Here is an 18281-nt window from a genome sequence, read left to right as displayed (position 1 = left end):
TAAAAGGACAAAGTTATAAGTGAATAAAAAATCCCTTTTTTCTCGATCACAAATCGCTATCCTAATCCGATAAATTTATTAAACTCAGCTGTCCAGTCTCCAGCAAGATTATAGAGATGTCGCCATGACTCCTTTAACTTACTCGGTGCTCTCTAATCATATTCATCACTAATTATCGTAAGGAGATTATAGTGATGTTTCATCTAATCGCTCTGTTTTATGGAGATCCAAAGGATAAACCGAGTTTCTACTTGAAATCGTCTTAGTTTACATATACAGGCCAGGCCCAATTTGGAAGGGTTAAGTCGACATTGAGGCCTAAGAAGAAGAGGTCCAAGCCCACAGCCCAATATTAGATCAAACCCGTCTCATACCCAAATCCTATATTTTATTTATTTATGATTTACACTCTGATTTTTAGATTTTTGTAATCCTAACTCCTACTTTTTTTTTTTTCTTCTTATAATTCTCATTTAACTCTTGTTAATTTAAACGTTACTAGCAAAGAAATATTTTATTATAATATATAAAATATCTAAATTATTTATGTGTTTTTTAAAAGGAGAAAAAATAGTTTGTGAGAATATTTTAATAATTTAATTAAAATTAAAATAATAATAGAATGTTAAACAAGAATTATAAAGAAAAATAAGGATTGAGTTACAAAATTACGAAAGAAGTGTAAATTATAAAATAAATAAAATATGGGACGTTCATTTATAAATTTCTTATTTTCTTTCAAATACATAAGAGAAACGGGTGAGAGTTAAAAATAAAATAATATTTTATTCCTCGATTCGACCGCCCACCAAAACTCTATCTATCTCTCTCGCGCGCGCTCGCCCCCTTTCCTTTTTCGACTCTCCTTCGCATACTTTTCTCCGTCCGCATACCAAGACAAAACCAACGACGGCTCGCTAATACCTTTTCCTACCAATCCAACGGCGAGCAGCTCACCTCTGATACCGCTGATACCGAGGACAAAACAAAATCCGGCTCTTATTCCCAGCGTTACCCCTCCTTCTCCCCTCGTCCCTTGTCCGACCGGGAGGGTACTTTCGTAACTCCGACTCCCCTTCTCCGAATCCCGGAATAACTCCTCGTCCTTATCCGCCTTCCAGAATAATTTTTATTCCCCCTTTTTATTACCCTCCCCGACCGTTTCCCCGGTCAAACTCGTCCCCAGATCCAACGGCGGTGATGCTCCGATCTGATCCAATCCTCGGCCCCCACGCTGACGCCAGCAATGATCCCCCCCTTCCCTTCGCGTGTTCGTCGGCACACGCGCCCATTCCCCTCCCCCGGCGGCTATCACATGCTTCTCACGTGTATCTCCCCATTGCCGGTGCGTCGCCCGCTCTCGCTCTCTCTTTTGCCCCTTTCTTCCTCACCAAACCAAAAATTGCAGAGCAAAATAAAGGGAACGGGAGCGAAGAGGAGAAAGGGGTTTTCTGTTTTTCTGATCCGAAGGGGCGATTTGTGATTGTATCTGATGGACGGTAGGGAGACGACGCCGTCGCGGCCGCCGAACCCGGCGTTGCCCTACCGCGAGGATTGCTGGAGCGAGGGGGAGACGGCGGCGTTAGTGGAGGCGTGGGGGGACCGTTACGTCGAGCTCAACCGCGGCAACCTCCGTCAGAAGGACTGGCAAGAAGTGGCCAACGCCGTAAACTCGCACCTTGCCGGAGATGGAGGTAAAAGGCCGCCGCGCACCGACGTCCAGTGTAAGAACCGGATCGATACGCTGAAGAAGAAGTACAAGGTAGAGAAGGCTAAGATCTACGGCGGAGGCGCCGCCGGAAGCCAGTGGCCCTTCTACACCCGCCTCGATGCCCTAATCGGCTCATCTACCCCCTCCTCGGGCGCCGGTAAGAGGCCCTCGTCTTCGCCCCCTCTCGCGCTTCCGTTGCCCTTCAACCGGAGGGGATCTCCCCTCCCGGCGGCGGCAGCTGTTGCAGCCGCTGCCGCCGCCCGCCCGGTGGAGAAGCGGCCTGCCCCATCGCCGCTGCCGGCGGCTCTTCCTGTTGACAACTCGTTCATTAGAAAGGCAGCTGCGGCGGCAGCTGCGGCGGCGAAGGATGAGGAAGAGGAAGAGGAGGACTCAGGGTCTTCGTCGAGGTCTTTGTCGTTGAATAGAGGAGGAGGTGGAGCGGCCGAGGGGGATGGGATAGGGCAGCTGGCGAGGGCAATCGAGAGGTTCGCGGAGATCTACGAAAGGGTAGAGGTGGCCAAGCAAAAGCAGATGATGGAGCTTGAGAAGCAGCGGATGGAGTTCGCCAAGGAGCTCGAGTTGCAGCGGATGCAGATCTTTGTGGATTCACAGGTGCAGCTCGAGAATATCAAGCGAACCAAGCGGGCGGATTCTGGTGAGCAATTTCAGATCTGTTCCTCCTCTAGTGCCGTTCTTTGTTTACTTTTTAGTTTCTAGGGTTGATGAATTATTATGCTTTCTTTTCTTTGATTTTTTAGGTTAAATTTTGATTTTGGTTTTCTGTGTTGCATGTGTCTTACTTCTCGTTGGAGGCATTTGGAGATCCTTTCTTAGTTAGATTTTTTGGTTCATTTGTTATCGACTTTTTGCTAATCCTTGAAGCTCTAAGATGGTGGGACGATTTCTTCACTTGGTGTTAGGGTTCATTTCACTTGCAGTTGTATTGATGTACACCATCTTATATCTGACAGAATGCATTTAGAGTAGTAGGCAAAAGCATTAGATTTGGATAACGTTTGTTACTCTTAAGGTAGTTTGCTATAAGTTCATAGCTGGAGGCATCTGCTTGGTTTAATATAGCTGTTATCTGGAAGTAACTTTGAGGTCGCTTGAGGTTGAGGTTGTCTAAATTGTCATCAAGCTGTATGCACGCAATGAGGTAACTTGACTTGTTTAGGAGTGGATAAATTTCAGTCGGGCAAGTTGTTCTGATTAAGAGACCAATGAGGTGAATTGGTTTGGACCAGATCAGTAGAAGTCCTATTCTCATAAAGTTTCTTAAACTATAGATAAGAAGGCGATGTAAAAGGTAGATGAGTGCTTCTTCATCTTCATGTTAATCGTGACTTTTCACATCCTCATACAATTTTTTTTCCTACATGTCTCAAGACAAACCCATTGCTCTAAGATCTTTGGATTATTTCAAGGAATGTATGTTTAGTACTTACTGCTGCATCACAAGAACTCTTCACTCTAGCTGTCATAGAAAGATGGTTGAATTTTTGGAAATAACAAACTTGATTAGGTTTTCTCGTACCATTTTAGTGAAATCCTTGAACTTGAAGCTCAAAGGTGGGACTTTCACGATTAGTTTTGTATGCATACCAATCTAATAGGTTTATCAGTTTCCATAATGTTGATGGCTTGCTCCCAATGTTCTGAGAGTACTCAAATTTTCTGAATCTTTGAGCATAGTCCTAAAAATTAGAGCAACACCCTTAAGGATAGAAGCTCCTGTGAAGTGGAGTCTATGGCATCTTTAATTCACATAAGTGGCTAGAAAAGTTATCAGAAATGCTGCATAATGTCACTAGTGAAACTTGTTTTCTCAATTCATGAGAAACTGGTAAAAAGCAGAATGCATACTTAGAGGCATTTCCTATAAAAAGACATACAAGTAACATCTCATCTCTGTTATTCTAAGGCTTGCCACTAGATCAAGTTAACTTTTCAAACAGTCCCATATAGGTTAGACCAAGTTTTATTCGGTCATTGGTCCCTGTTGTAAGTGAGAGGATCATAATTGTCAGTCTTATCGTCATTTTCATGTCATAGGAATAATCTATGGACATGAAGTATATACTTCTGAGAAGGTAAGATTTTGGACTCCTTTATCAAATAGCAAAGAAATAGTTCCATATTCTGTGGAATACCATATTTCTTATGGTTACTGTTGGTGTAATTATAAACTCTTTATGCTTCTGAGTGTAATAACTACATAAACTATTTCTCATAAAGAAATTGCAAAACTAGCAGTTATCTGTTTATTATTTCTCAGTTTTCACTCCTCCAACACTAGTTTTGTATGCACTGAAAAACTACATTATTTAGGGGAAAAAAATGTATCCTTATATAAGGGAGTCCCGCAATGCGATGGTAAGGCTTGCCTATTACACAACTCATGGAAACAACCTCTGTGTAATATTGCTAAGGCTATGTACATCTTTCTCTCCCTAGATCCAAATTGTTAGGTGCCTTGTGCATAGTCTCTTGAGTTAGTATTGGATGGCATGAGTAAAAAAAATAAAAGATCTGGTGGCATGGGAATTCCTTAAGCATAATTTTTATACCTACAGGGATGTGTGTGTGTGCACACACAACACTTGCACAAACTCACACACACACACACACAAACACATGTATGCATTGGAGATGTCCAAGAGATGAAGATATGATTTAACATATATTAAGTTTACATAATTGAAGTGACTAAAGCAGGCCCAAGTGAGATGCAACAACCCAGTGTTTGCTTTTTCATGTAATTCGGACTATTTAGTTCACTTTTTATTTGTTATTGCTAAAGTGAATTTTATTGTTTATCTTTCGTCCGGATATTGATTAGAAAAACAATGCATGTATGTGAAAAACTTGTGTTTGATAAGTTGCAATCACCAGATAATTCTATTCCTCATCACAAAGTATTTGAATGATTTGCATTCAGAAGATCATCCCAAAGTATTGGAATGATTTGCACCACATAAGCAAGGTTACATCATTTCTCAATGAGTTGAGAACAGGGTCTATCTGTCCTAACTGAATTTAGAAGCTAGATACTAAAAGAGAGGGAAATAGGGGAAAAAGGAAGGAGAAGGGGAGAGAAACAGGAATTTTTTAAATTATTGAAGGAAAGCCCCGCAAATAAATCTTTCAGCTCATCAAAATCTAATCTTTTATTATTTCAAAAATATGGCATTTTATTGTGTGAGGCTTCCTTTACTGCATTATCTCAGGCAAGCAATATGTGAATAGCCTTGTCCCAAGAAATTGTTTCTGTGGTTCCTAAAACTGTAATCCTAAAGTAAACCAGGAAAACAGCCATGATTCCCCAGAAATGCGGTATTGCCCTTACCTTGGTATATTGATATTCCTAAGCTAAAAATTGGGCTATGAAAAATAAGTCCAAAAAATTTGTGACTTCAGCGGTTTCCGGGCCTACAATTGAGATTCTGTCCATCCACAACATTTCTTTTTCATTTATTCTACTTTATATTGATAGTCTTTCTACCATGATACAGTGTAGGATGTAGATATAGCCCATGTTTTAATTCAATTAAAAAATAATAGTAATTAATGAGCTCATTTTAAATTTTTAGTTATGGAGTTATCTTCTCTGCTGAGGTAAATAATCTAATGTACATTTTTGTTATACCAATTATACAGTATTTTGCATGGCCTGAGCATGGTGATTTGTAGTTTTTTATGGCTTGAACCAGATGGGTTAGTGAGGCTACATTTATTTACTGTCTTTCTCATTTATTTAAGTGTGACCATATTGAATAATTGCAGTATTTCACCATAACATGATGTGGTGGATATATGAGAGGTGTAATTAATTATGCAGCCAGTCACTTGTAGTAATTTTCATGGGAGTAAAAGGATCTCTAGACATGTACTTGTCTTGCACTCATATCCAACTCTAGGTAATAGAGGGTCATATTCATCTGAGATGCAATATCATCATTTATACTTGAGAATTTGTGTGCTAATTCGTTTCTTTGGCCCTTGATAAGATAAACAATTGGTCATTGCCTTTTAACTTGCATACATGAATATTATTATTCATCGAGTTCAACTTTGTTTAGGTTGTCGCCTGATTATTGTTTATGCATTTTACATTGCAGACTATTTGTAGTTAGATTCACGAAAGTAATTTTGCTGTTAGATGATGGCTGGCAAGCAAGCATTGGTTCATCAAACACCATTCTCTCCTTTCACCTGCATCTGGAAGACTGGTTGTGTCAACCTCAGTTAATCAAAATAGTCTGTATGTGAAGTCTTTCAGTTATATAACCGTGAAGAACCTGTTAGTTGTATAGAAGTACTAATACCCAATGTTTATGTTTGCTTTTGTTTCATTGTACTTCCAATGCTCTAATATGACTGCAAGTATCTAATTGAACTTGTTTTTTATTATAGTCAAATAATTGCTGTATATGAATGCTATCAATTTATCTCAGAATCTGTAAATTTTTATGTTGGCTGTCATTGTAGAAGATATTAGGTTGTTTGGAGAAATGACCTATCGACATGAATTCTTTCACCGTGAATCTATTGTTTTAATATGGTTATTTGATTTGAAGTTTCAAGCTACATAATTTGTCCATCAATTCTATCTGATTATAGTTGGTACAGATGGCTGGTTTTTTATTTCTGATCATAGTAGCTAGAATTGTGGCGATTTAACTGCGCTTCAGATGGACTTCGGATTTGCTTATGGTAAATAAGAAAAGAGAGAGAACACAAACTGTGTTAGAAGAATAGCGACTTTTTTTCAAGAAATTATGGCTTTACTTTTTCCTTTTTGGAAAAGGAATTGGTGAATAGCACTAATCCGTTGTCGATAACATTTTTACTTCTTGAAACTGATGCTAGGAGTGTGGATCAATACGATATAATCACGAGCTCAACGGATGAGTTCATGACTGCGATGCCAAACTCACTGTCTTATATTTCTCATGCAATAAAAGAACTAGCAATTGATTACGTCAACAACCTTTCTCATCTAAGATAGGGCCGACTACAATAATCCTTTCTTCCATTTACCGGTTTCTCCCATCTAAGCCACATATAATGAAGTAAAAGATTAAAAGCTCGAAAATATCAACAAGATGCAATACCTGCTTGCTAACCTAAATGAATTCCTCCAGCTTTAAATTCATATGCAAGATAAAGAGGTCCCACAACATGCATTAACCATGGTATATAATGAAGTAAAAGATTAAACGCTAGAAAATATCAACAAGATGAAATACCTGCTTGCTAACCTAAATGAATTCCTCCAGCTTTAAATTCATATGCAAGATAAAGAAGTCCCACAACATGCATTAACCATCCAGCTTTAAATTCATATGCAAGATAAAGAGGTCCCACAACATGCATTAACCATGGTATATAATGAAGTAAAAGATTAAACGCTAGAAAATATCAACAAGATGCAATACCTGCTTGCTAACCTAAATGAATTCCTCCAGCTTTAAATTCATGTGCAAGATAAAGAAGTCCCACAACATGCATTAACCATCCAGCTTTAAATTCATATGCAAGATAAAGAGGTCCCACAACATGCATTAACCATGGTATATAATGAAGTAAAAGATTAAACGCTAGAAAATATCAACAAGATGCAATACCTGCTTGCTAACCTAAATGAATTCCTCCAGCTTTAAATTCATATGCAAGATAAAGAGGTCCCACAACATGCATTATCCATGGTACATTCCAGATGGCATGTTGTTCAAGGTAAACCAACCACGAATTTTCCAAATTTTGTGCTACGCTGAGGTTAAGAATACAAAACGTAACAAACTTCCATACACTAAACAAAAAGTAGATGAATAAGTACTAGAAGAGGAAGATCACACCTAAATACAATTAAACAATTATATATCATCAAATTCTATACAACGTTGGAAATAGGAAGTACGGTATTGCATTTTAGGAGAACTATACATAGAATTGGAACTATGTGATCGCCTCAGCATTTAGTACACATCACCATGTACATGTGACATAGAGGCGTAAATAATCAACTACACCAGTGGATTTAGGTTTGCATCAAGTTCCTTTCGTAAAAGATCTTCCCAAGCTGGTCGTATAGAATATGCTGCTCCTCAAAAGTGAGGTTCCTTAGGATCTAGACAAGAAGCAAAATTGTTTCTGGTGATATGCCATAAAGAATAACAAAAGAACTAAATAGCAGAAAGGGGAGAAATGCGGTACCTGCTCCAGAATCATCTCAACTGAATAGTTCTGAGACATGACAAATGATTGATGGTATATGTATGCAAATACGGCCATAACCATCTAAAACAAATAGCAAAGAAACTAGTTCAGCACAGAAATACAAGTTGCAACTTTTTTTCTCTTTGTGTTCAATATTTGTTGGTATTCTTTCTCCCTCAGTGTTACACAATACAGTTCACAAAGAAAATAAGCAACGAAGATCAACAACTGTCGTCGTTACAAACATTTGACTTTACTGCTTTTGTTTCTTTAGATGGAAAACAGCTTAGGACAAGGAAATTCAATGGGACAAAATAATTTCTTCCTTTTTCCTGTTATTATACAAATATGAAACAAGAGTACATAAAATGCTTCGGGTGCATTCTAGCTAACTAAAATTCTATCTCCAATTCCTCATACATGAGGTTAAAAAAATTTCACAGCAATACAAATTTATTATTCTTTCTAAGAGCTTAAAAGAAAATCAACATGGCAAATAAGAACATAAATTATTTGTTTAAGTATCTTAGCTCTATAAGAGAATGTCAACCACCACGCAAGGCAAGAATTGTGTTAGATTAGTTCCATGCAAGATCCAGGTAGTGTCTGCCATACCAGATACCACTATCAGGATCAGAAACCAGTCCAAATCCAAGATACTGATCAGCTTTAGGTCCATGCACATGGGATCCGCTCCTGGCTCCCAACCTAATAGCTAATGGACCATGATTTTTTTGGAGGCAAACTAACAAGTTGGTAGTCTTTGGATTGGCAGGTGAACATTTATTGCCCACCCTAAATTTCTCTTTTGGAGTCTTACCCGTAGTTATTCTCAGTCAGTAGAATTGTGATAAAAGCTGAGTCAGAGCATGATGAAAAGCAGTAAATAAATTTGTGCAGATGGCATATGAAAGAAGTAATACAATTACTCTCATTTGGAAGGCATCTTCTTTTTAGATTATGGAAACTAAAATATTTTCTCAATCACAAAACAAAAGCTTTATAGCCTACATGCAAGAAGCAAAGTACATAGAATTGATTGAGAATACAAACCTTGAATTTGTGTTACCAAGGAAAACTTAGAAGTGTGAACAATATTTGATGTAGCTCTTACTTTGAAGAACTTGAATTTTAGGGGGGTTCTTTTTTTGTGACGAAAGAACTTGGATTCTAGTTCAAACCAGTAAAATGGAGCTTACAGTTAGTTTCTTATGTTCATGTGTGATATATTGTTCAAGTACAGATCATTGACCCATTAAGTTCAAGTTTGTGCAAGACAAACCACAAATAAAAGAGTCCAGCACTTTTGCTTAAAGCTAAGTATTTTACTAGCATTTGAAGTATGGTGGATTAGAAGAAAGATACAAGTATCACCCAGATCCCAATCTAAATTCTGACACTAAGAATTATCTGAAGTCAAAGAAACTTACTTGACAATCCATTCTATCAGTAATTCCACCATGACCGGGAATGCTGTCGCCAAAATCCTACAAAAATTTCAAATAAATAAATAAAAAGACAACATGTTATGAGATAGTACGTTCCAATTCGAATAATTTTAATTCTGTAATCAGCAAATGAGCACCTTAAACTTAAAAGCCCTTTTGAAACCACTTGCAAAAAATCCTCCAAATGGTGCTATTATTGATGCAAATAAACCTAGAGCTAAAGCATGCCACTGCACAGGTAAAACTGGAACCTCTTTCCAAGGGCACTGCAGGGAGAAAAGAAGCAGATTAGATACGGAATAACAGAAAAAAAAAAGAAAAAAAAAAATATATATATATATATATATATATATATTAGATATTAATCATAAGGAAAAGAAACAGATAAATAAACAAAAGAAAATAAGCTAAAAACAAAGTCAAGTAATCACGTGCATAACATTTTAAATGTTTACGGGTATATTACTCCTTAACAGACCATTGAGAAGTAAAATACACCAAAGTAATAATTCAACATATCACTCCCTCTTCTCTCCCTCCAATCTCTTCACCTCTCTCTAACCATATCAATAAGTAAAATAAAGTTACAAATATGTATCCTCAATGTTCTTCATCAATTTAGGGCCTGTCGCACTTCACTTTTACACTCTTCTCCACCAACTCAGCAAACCTTCTGCTTTCACTTGTCCAGTCCCCTTCCTGCAGTAACTTCATCTCCATTAGACTTCCCCTTATGTTATCAGACCATTTCTTTACAATATGACTTGACCCCCACCACCCCAACTTCTCCAGCACCACCATCCGTCGTCCTACTTCTTGTTGAAATCACTCTACCCAACTATCAAGTTTATGCCAATAAAAAGAAAATACTTTTTAGGCTAAGGCCCTTTTGATCATTCACTAAATCTTGAGCCAATTGTGCATAATCTGGATTAACATGAAAATAGTGATGTTTTCTTAACAGTTACAAAATCCTAACATCTGATTAACTAATGGTATTTTAATGATAAATAAATGCAAAGTTTGTAGATGATTTATTTCAGCCTTCATATATATTACAAAGTTGGCCCATCTCTCCATTCACTTGGGAATTTACTCTCAACAAACAGAAAGCCAACAGTAACATATGTTTCTCATCAGATTTACATTTTTCATAATTTGGTAGGCTTAACCTATCTCTTTTTCAGTTGGCAAGTATATCGCCATTGCACGAACAAACAGCCAAAGGCATTGCAGATAAATCTCAGTTGACAGCACAATCTAGATTGTTCTCTAGTCATGGCCCAAGGTTTTGGCATGGCAAGGCACGTGTCATGACACCTGCCGACTGTGCTGCAAGAATAGAACTTCATTGCCACCCCATGCAAGAGAGGGAGAGGGAGCTTCTGCCACTCACCGCTGCCCTCCTCTCTTTCTCTCTTGCGTGTGCCCTAACCAATGTTAAAGAAAAATTTTAAAAGCTCTTAACAGGTCAAGAATAAAAGGACCTGCTTTGCTTTGCATATCTAACTTAAAGTAGTGGATGATCCACCATTATTTTCCTCCTCCGATGGCTTTGTAGGGATGAGAGAGGAGTGTCGAGCGGCACCCCTCGTGCCACTTGTCTGTACTATGCCAGCATGGAAATCCATGCATGTGCCCTTATACAGGTCATAAGTTAGCACATGACATCAGTAGCAGAAAAAGAATCAACAAATTCAGATTTTTATGTTACTATGGATGAAGATAATTGACAGTGTACCAAAGGATCTACAGTCAGGAAGAATACAAATTACCAGTGGCTATTTAACTCGATCTAGGACAGGCAACATAATTAGGTATCGACATTCATCAACAAATTAACCAAATAACGAGGACTTAGCATGCATCCCTTAACCTTTAATTCACAATGGAGCTAAACCAAACAAGCTTAGCCGTATAAGCAGATCAGATGCTTACACGAATCTTAGAAATGCATATCATATTTAAAATAACTCTAGCTGCAAAGAAGAGAACCAGAGACCCATTTCTGTCCAGAATAAACCAAAAGGCATAAAGACAATCTTTTAAATGTTTACTTGAAAAAGGCAACCATCTTGTCAACAAAGATAGATCCCTCTTGCAGAGGCAGACAAAAGGAAATTTACATCATTACATGCAGGTGAAGTTTAAGTGTTTTCTCACCCACTGAGGTACCCATCCATGTAATGAATAGTATTCTGGCTTAAACATGGGACCAGGATCACAGTGCAGCCACCCGGTGGACAAGTCCTGTAAGTAGTTTAAGGCTAAATCAATCAACAAATAACATTATAAAGACAGTAATGTCAATCAAAATCATTCATGCAACTTAGAGAAAGAAACAAAGAAAGAAAGAACACCTTTCTTGGACATGTTAACCATTGGAAGCGACCCATTACATTTGCTAACTGCACAAAACAATAAAATTGTAATGGTTGGACTCTGTTTGATGGTACATAAAGTTTGTCAATAAGATGCTAAGCTCTATAGATTGACTAGCAGCTCCCATGAATAAGTGCTTGCTTGTTAAATTTGCAAACGGAATGAAATTAATTCAAAGAATATATACCAGTTTTCTGTAGCTGAAAAACAGCTAACAAAGAAGAAGTAAAAGGACAGATTGAAAAGACTGGAATGACTTTGATCCACTTAGTTGATTTCCTTAATATATTGTGATATAACTATTTATGTCATTGAAATAACATTTGAAACAAATCTAACATAAATTGCTTAGTTGCCATATAAGAACAAAGTACCTCTGAACAATAACAACAGGACCAGAAAAGCCTACTAGAAGTAATCAAACTAACAAAGAACAAGATAATAGAAAAGCTATTAACAATGGAGAGAGCCTATCATGTTTACCACAAACGCAGAGAACATAGTTGTCACTGATGCACCAATAAAACCCTCCCATGTTTTCTTTGGAGAGAGTTTGATTAAAGGTGTTCTACCAAAGAAGAATCCAAAGAAATATGCAGCAATGTCATTGATCACGATGAGTGAAGCTGGTAAGAGGAACCTGCATACAAACCAACTCTTTGCATAAATGATAACATACTTTTGAGTAGAACAGTAGTTTAAAAGTAAAAGCAGAGCTACTATTTGTTGTATCTAATGAAACAATTAAAACAAAAACAAAAATTCTTTTGCTCCATTTCATATGCATAACCAGCAAGGAAGATGTTCAAATCAAGAGAACTGTCGAGTTAAACATTAGACCTGAATTCCCATCTGGAGGGAAGGTCAATGGAGTTGCAAAAATAGAAAGGCACTAAATAATAAATGTTAGCTCACCTTGTATTAAAGAAAGAAATGGTATTTGAAATGTATGAAATTGTTTAAAGCGAGATGTCCTGAACTACCCAAAAGTTGAAAACCCAAGAAACATGCCTTTCTGATCCTTTCTGATAAAATTTATACACAAAAAAAAAAACTATAGATATACAACTCCTCATATACAACTCCTCAACAATCCTGCCTACTTATCATATACTACAGAAGAATACAGAAGATATAACTTATAACTACAGTTTGTTTAATGAAATGCTTATAACAAGATCCATATAAGAAATAGTGGGCATATACGATAAGAAACATTTTCATTGTTGCTAAGTTCCTCAATGTCAATGATGAGGAAAGCTATCTCATTTTCCTAGAGTCATGCGTATTTATGCCATTCTAATATCCATATTTATGTACACATGATTGAGAATAGAGGATATAGATATTTGGTTCACTCAATGACTAAACTATGTTTAATAAGAGTAAGTATCAAATGAGCAACTAAAAGAAAAATCTAAAATGTTTTTCATACAAGAAAAACACAAGTCAAATATGTTTCATCAGATTAACTTTTTACTTTACTCATGTCAGAATACAAAACATTCATCAACAAAGTTTACCAGAATATTCCTTCAAATATATTTGCCACAGTAAAAGAAGACTGGGCAAAAACCATCAGAAGGATCATGTGCGTCCACGCATATTGGCTAAACTGATACTTGTACATCTTTTTCTTCAAAGTGAGAATGAACCATACAAATCCTAGGCCATCAATAAAACGTTGATTACTTCACTGTTAATGCATGGATATCTGAAAATGCACAGTAAGGAAACATAATATAAAGAACTCTTGATCTGACAACTATCTTATCATTCAGTTAAGCCACCTGACTAACTAGAGAAGAGAATACTGATTTAGTAAGCAATCAGACAAGAGCCATATTTTCAACAATTCACCACACTTTTTATGTATCTGAATTTAAAGTATCTAACCAAAAGACAAAACTTTTGTATTTTCCAAATGAAACTGAGTTTTGGTACATGAGCTTTCAATGTCAATAGTTCCAAAAGATTGTGGCAGCTTCTTGTGAGTCTTAGTAAGAAAAGAAAAGCCTTACTACAAACTATCAAAGACAATAAGGTATAACCAATATAGTAAATGCCAACAGTATATTCATATGGTAAACAATCATTTGTTAAACAATTAACACCAGCAAAAATCTAAAAGATAGAAAATAATACAAAAGACTAAAAAATCTAGAAGTTTAATAATGTTAAGTCGATAAACATCTTCAAATTTTTATAAATCTATCAGTGGGGATCTAACTGACTACATGCATTAAATTAAAATTTCGTATTGAAAATAATTTGCATTCTGCAGAGACATTTATATATTGTGTTAACAGTAAGTTATGGGATCATATGGATTGCTTAAATTAGAAAATCATTTTGTCAAAATTGCTAGTCAAATGTTTTGACAAGGCTCTTACCACCCATGTGCAATTTCATCCTAAAGCAAAACGGGGAGCCTACTGTTGTTCAATTTTATCCTCATGTCTGTTAGTACCAGATGATTGTACTGAATTTAATTACTTACCAATGGAGGTACATTCACATTCTAGCTCTTGATGGGCATATCTGTTAGTACCAGAGGATTGTGCTGAATTTAATTACTTACCAATGGAGGTACATTCACATTCTAGCTCTTGATGTCTAAATTCTGAAGTCATGGATCACTCATGAATCATGATAGTAATTGTCATAAATAGTAATAGCCTTTTCATCTTACACTTTGTTATGTTTTCCTAATTCGTTTAGATGATTTGTATATCCATTGGTCCTTAGATCACTTATAAGCTTACCCATCATTGATTATATATCCTCATGCAACGCAGCTCATCATCTTTCATCTTATATAAGATTTGCCTGCAATAACATCATAAAAGAGAGCAATTCGACAGCCCACGAAATAAGAAGGTAAACAATTATGAGTAGTTCCTTCCGGATCATGGAAGGGAAGGACCGACAATTATCTAATATTCTCTTGTAGTAAGAAAACTCATGTGAAACATTAAGGTTTCCTAGGCATTTTGTCCTAAGGTTTACAATAGGAATAGTACTCATATGTTAAATGAAGAAATCACAATTACCTGCAATATAAAGAAAGTAGCAAATAAACATCTGATACTTGATGAGCCCGCTCACAAGCTGATATAACAACTTATCTGATGTTACAGTGTTAACAAGTTGTTTACTGAGAAAGCGACCGTAGGTAAACAACATTGCAGTGAAGAAAAAGTGCCTGCAAAAATTTAAAAAAGAGAAATTGTCTAAACGATTTGATGCAGAACTATTGCTCAATCATGTTCACTCAAACAAAATAACAGGACGACGAATGGCAATTTGATATTATATGAGTTCATTACAGAAAAAGTGAAAAGAGGAATACCAATTTAAGAGTCTGAATCCAGGAAGTTGTCTCTCTTCGTTGGCTGTTCGGAGTAGATTAAACAGTTCCTTAGCCATAAAAATTTGAATGACAACAATCATAGCCCAGATGTATAGATGACCCATGTATATTATCAACACAAAACCTCCTATCATCCATAATGAGGAGTATGTACGAATAAGCATTGATTTATATTTGCTCCTGTCATTAACGAGCAAATTTGGTTCTTTATTTGCATCTGGAGGAACCTAAAAGGATAGTCATTGATGTTAGCTTAAAGAAAGTAGCAACATAATAGCAATATCCCTCATATAGACTATAAACTTTTTAGTCCTGAACCACATACATCAGGATACAGTAATGCGAAGAGAACCGAGCAGATAAAAATTATCCCTATGACTATTCACTTTTTCAATGTCAAGCTAGCAAACATTGAAAATCATAAGAGTGGAAAACAGAACAAAGGGCGCAAGCAAAGTGATTTGACTTAAAAATAAGCATCTCGAGGAACCCTAAACCCTTGGCAACATTGTTTCTCTCGTTCACTCATGCTGGTTGCCGACATGTTACAGAAACTTAAAAATAAGCAGAATTGGAGAGTAACTAGCATACTATTTCGCAAGGATCATCAGCTAACTAACCTCATTAGAGCGTTTGCGATGCCGAACACGCCCCACATGATTTGATGGAGTGTCACTGGAGCTGCTATCCTTTTGCATGGTTCCTACTTCACAATCTATCAAATCCCAAGTTCATGAGAAGAAATTAAGAAACCAGCACTCAAAGTACAACATCCAATTACTCAAATCTTCTGCATGCTTACTTTTGATAGAACTATTTACATTGGAAAAAAAAAAACTATAATACATGTAACAGGTAGAACAAATTTTTTCTGAAATTTCTAAATATTCGCTCCTGCAGTGCTGTACGTCAATTGTTAAACGCCTCATGAAATCCCCTATCATGTTATTCATAGTTTCTAACATCAACCAACTTATTATCTCTAATGCTTAAAGATTACAAATTTCATTTCATATTTTTCAAGGTTTCTCAATTTGATTTGCCAATAACAAGAGGACTCTATCCGTGCTAATATAGTCATCCAAGGATTCATTTGATAATAAGTTTGTTTGTTTTTTTTTTTTACATGCCCTTTGCAGTCGATTTCGTCTCCTTACTGGCCGACTTCGACGGGGATAATGTTAGGAAGCACCGCGCCGTGGGTGATCGTGACCCCGGCGAGTAATTTCCCCAATTCCTCGTCGTTCCTCACGGCGAGCAGAACCTGCTGCGGGATGATCCAGTTCATGCATGGATCTAGAGGCAAAAGAGGAGAAGAGATACGTGTTACCTCGGCGGTGAGGTAGACAGGGGCCCCAGTGCCGACACGCTCGGACCGTCGGAGAGAGTGAGGGAAAGTACAGTAAGGGCGAGGTCGCGGAGGCGGCTAGGGCGAGAAGAAGAGTCGAGATGAAGAGGGTAATCGGGTAAGGGTTTATTATGGGTTAACGGGTCGGATCTAGCGGGTAGGGCATATTATTTACAAATTATAAGGTACACGGCTATCCGATATCCGTATTCGTCTTCGAAAAAGTTTACTTGACCGTATCCATATCCAATTTTATTTTGCAAAAAATCTATATGTATCATAATATGTATTGAATTATGTAAGAATTTTTACCCGAATTCGATCCGAATCAAACTAGGTAACAAGTTGAGTCTATAAATAAGTTGAACAACAAAAGCTTATCTTAGCTCGACTCATCTCCAACTTGATAAGTCTCGAGCTCGATTCGACAACTCATTAAGCATAACTAAAGTCAGTAAAATTCAGATTAGACTAGATAACTATCATAGATGAAAATAGAAGATATATGCAATAATAGCTCAAGGTGAAGGAGTAGACAAACTTAGATCCATGTTAAGCAATTGTGCGATGTTGAGAGGATTTGGACTCAAGATCAACGGTTGTAGGACGTCGATGAGACTGGGGCCCATGGTGACAACGTCAGCGAGATTGTGAGGATTTGGACTTTAGAGGCAACCTCAACGCAATGACAGTGGCTAGTGGTCGGTGGCGATGAGTTTGAGGCTTGGAGATGGAGAATTGAGGCCTCGAGGGTTTTGATTGAAACTTAAGAGTTTGAGAAAGTTGAGAGTTGGATTTGGCGATGACTTTCAGTTAGAGACTAGGTTTTCCAAAGTATTCTCCAATATACACGTCATATTATCCTGTAGACGTAAGATCCAATGGTTCTAAATACACACACACATAGAGGGTTTTGACCGAAACTTAAGAGTTTGAAAAAGGTGAGAGTTAGATTTGGCTATGAGTTTAGGTTAGAGACTAGATTTCCCAAAGTATCCTCCAATATACACACCATACTAGCAGGCAGCTGTAAGATCCAACAGTTCTAAATACACACACATATATGCTGATATAGTGACGTAGTACCGAGCCTAATCAAGTCGAGCTTGAGCTCACCAATGCCGACTCGACTTAGCTCAATTATATTTTTGAGTCGAGCCAAGCTTGAATCCACAAGCCTCACAAGCCCAAGGACGAGTCTAAGCAAGTCTAGCCCATGATGAGCCTAACAAGGCCAAGGACTTTTTCTTGACAACCCTAGCTGCCGACCAAGTAAGTTAGACAGGAGAAAAAAATAAATCTAAAATCACAATAGTTCCAAAAGGTAGAATTTGTCTGACATAGATAGTTTCATCATAAGGATTGGACCCTTTTGCAAACTTATCTACATAATCTGCAATTAAAAACTGTCAAGTCTACATGATAAGGAAATAAGCAAAATTAATCACAATTAAAGAATGGCATAACAATAACCTGATCGGGCTCTTGACAAATACTTTAGAAAATCCAAAATTCTCTTCTTTTCTCATCTCTTTTTTCTTTGCGTGATCTAGGAGAGATTTTGTTGTTTAATTCAAACGATGACTGGATTTAAGCTTTGGGATGTGCACTTAAGTTGCAGCCATGTGGCAGCTCTACTAAATAGAATTATTGTTCACATAATATAAATATATACACTTTTTTTTTTAAGCTCCCTCCCTCTTATTTTTCTAGTGTGAATAGGATATACTTGAGATAAATGAGGCATATGGTTGCCACAGAGTTGTCATTTTCACATATCTTTGCCATAAATTAAGT

The 18281-nt window shown here is 37.0% G+C and overlaps 2 protein-coding genes across 10 annotated transcripts; one reads left to right on the top strand and one right to left on the bottom strand.

Annotated features, from left to right (window-relative positions):
- Positions 1 to 1129: 1129 nt before the first annotated feature.
- LOC140770241 (trihelix transcription factor ENAP2-like) lies at positions 1130 to 6143 on the top strand. Of its 2 annotated transcripts, XM_073111321.1 has the most exons (3): positions 1130 to 1345; positions 1409 to 2366; positions 5833 to 6143. In XM_073111321.1, the coding sequence occupies exons 2-3, from the start codon at positions 1493 to 1495 to the stop codon at positions 5841 to 5843; spliced, it is 885 nt and encodes a 294-aa protein (XP_072967422.1). In that variant the 5' UTR covers positions 1130 to 1345; positions 1409 to 1492; the 3' UTR covers positions 5844 to 6143. The 2 variants fall into 2 exon arrangements, with proteins under 2 accessions (XP_072967422.1, XP_072967421.1); XM_073111320.1 differs by having other exon boundaries at positions 1131 to 2366.
- Positions 6144 to 7551: 1408 nt separating this feature from the next.
- On the bottom strand, positions 7552 to 16607 carry LOC140769904 (phosphatidate cytidylyltransferase 1-like). 8 transcript variants are annotated; one of them, XM_073110798.1, is made up of 13 exons: positions 16467 to 16607; positions 16294 to 16403; positions 15757 to 15851; positions 15116 to 15363; positions 14817 to 14968; positions 13287 to 13428; positions 12247 to 12403; positions 11742 to 11789; positions 11545 to 11631; positions 9519 to 9647; positions 9364 to 9420; positions 7931 to 8014; positions 7552 to 7844 (listed from the first exon to the last, which is right to left on the bottom strand). In XM_073110798.1, the coding sequence occupies exons 3-13, from the start codon at positions 15832 to 15834 to the stop codon at positions 7755 to 7757; spliced, it is 1272 nt and encodes a 423-aa protein (XP_072966899.1). In that variant the 5' UTR covers positions 15835 to 15851; positions 16294 to 16403; positions 16467 to 16607; the 3' UTR covers positions 7552 to 7754. The 8 variants fall into 8 exon arrangements, with proteins under 8 accessions (XP_072966899.1, XP_072966895.1, XP_072966897.1 ...); XM_073110794.1 differs by having other exon boundaries at positions 16263 to 16400; XM_073110796.1 differs by having other exon boundaries at positions 16267 to 16400.
- Between the last annotated feature and the right edge of the window lie 1674 nt (positions 16608 to 18281).

The sequence above is a fragment of the Typha angustifolia genome, chromosome 11 (assembly GCF_048772165.1).
Source record: "Typha angustifolia cultivar Huaian chromosome 11, ASM4877216v1, whole genome shotgun sequence".
Classification (NCBI taxonomy): domain Eukaryota; kingdom Viridiplantae; phylum Streptophyta; class Magnoliopsida; order Poales; family Typhaceae; genus Typha; species Typha angustifolia.
This window is presented reverse-complemented; position numbering and strand designations above follow the sequence as displayed.

Coding starts and splice junctions, on each gene's coding strand:
- LOC140769904 (XM_073110793.1), bottom strand. CDS start 15,834: ATGCAAAAGGATAGCAGCTCCAGTGACACTCCATCAAATCATGTGGGG. Junction 9,648..11,544: donor ATGGATGGGTACCTCAGTGG/GTGAGAAAACAC, acceptor TTCTCCCTGCAG/TGCCCTTGGAAAGAGGTTCC. Junction 7,845..7,930: donor TTGAGATGATTCTGGAGCAG/GTACCGCATTTC, acceptor CTTCTTGTCTAG/ATCCTAAGGAACCTCACTTT.
- LOC140770241 (XM_073111321.1), top strand. CDS start 1,493: ATGGACGGTAGGGAGACGACGCCGTCGCGGCCGCCGAACCCGGCGTTG.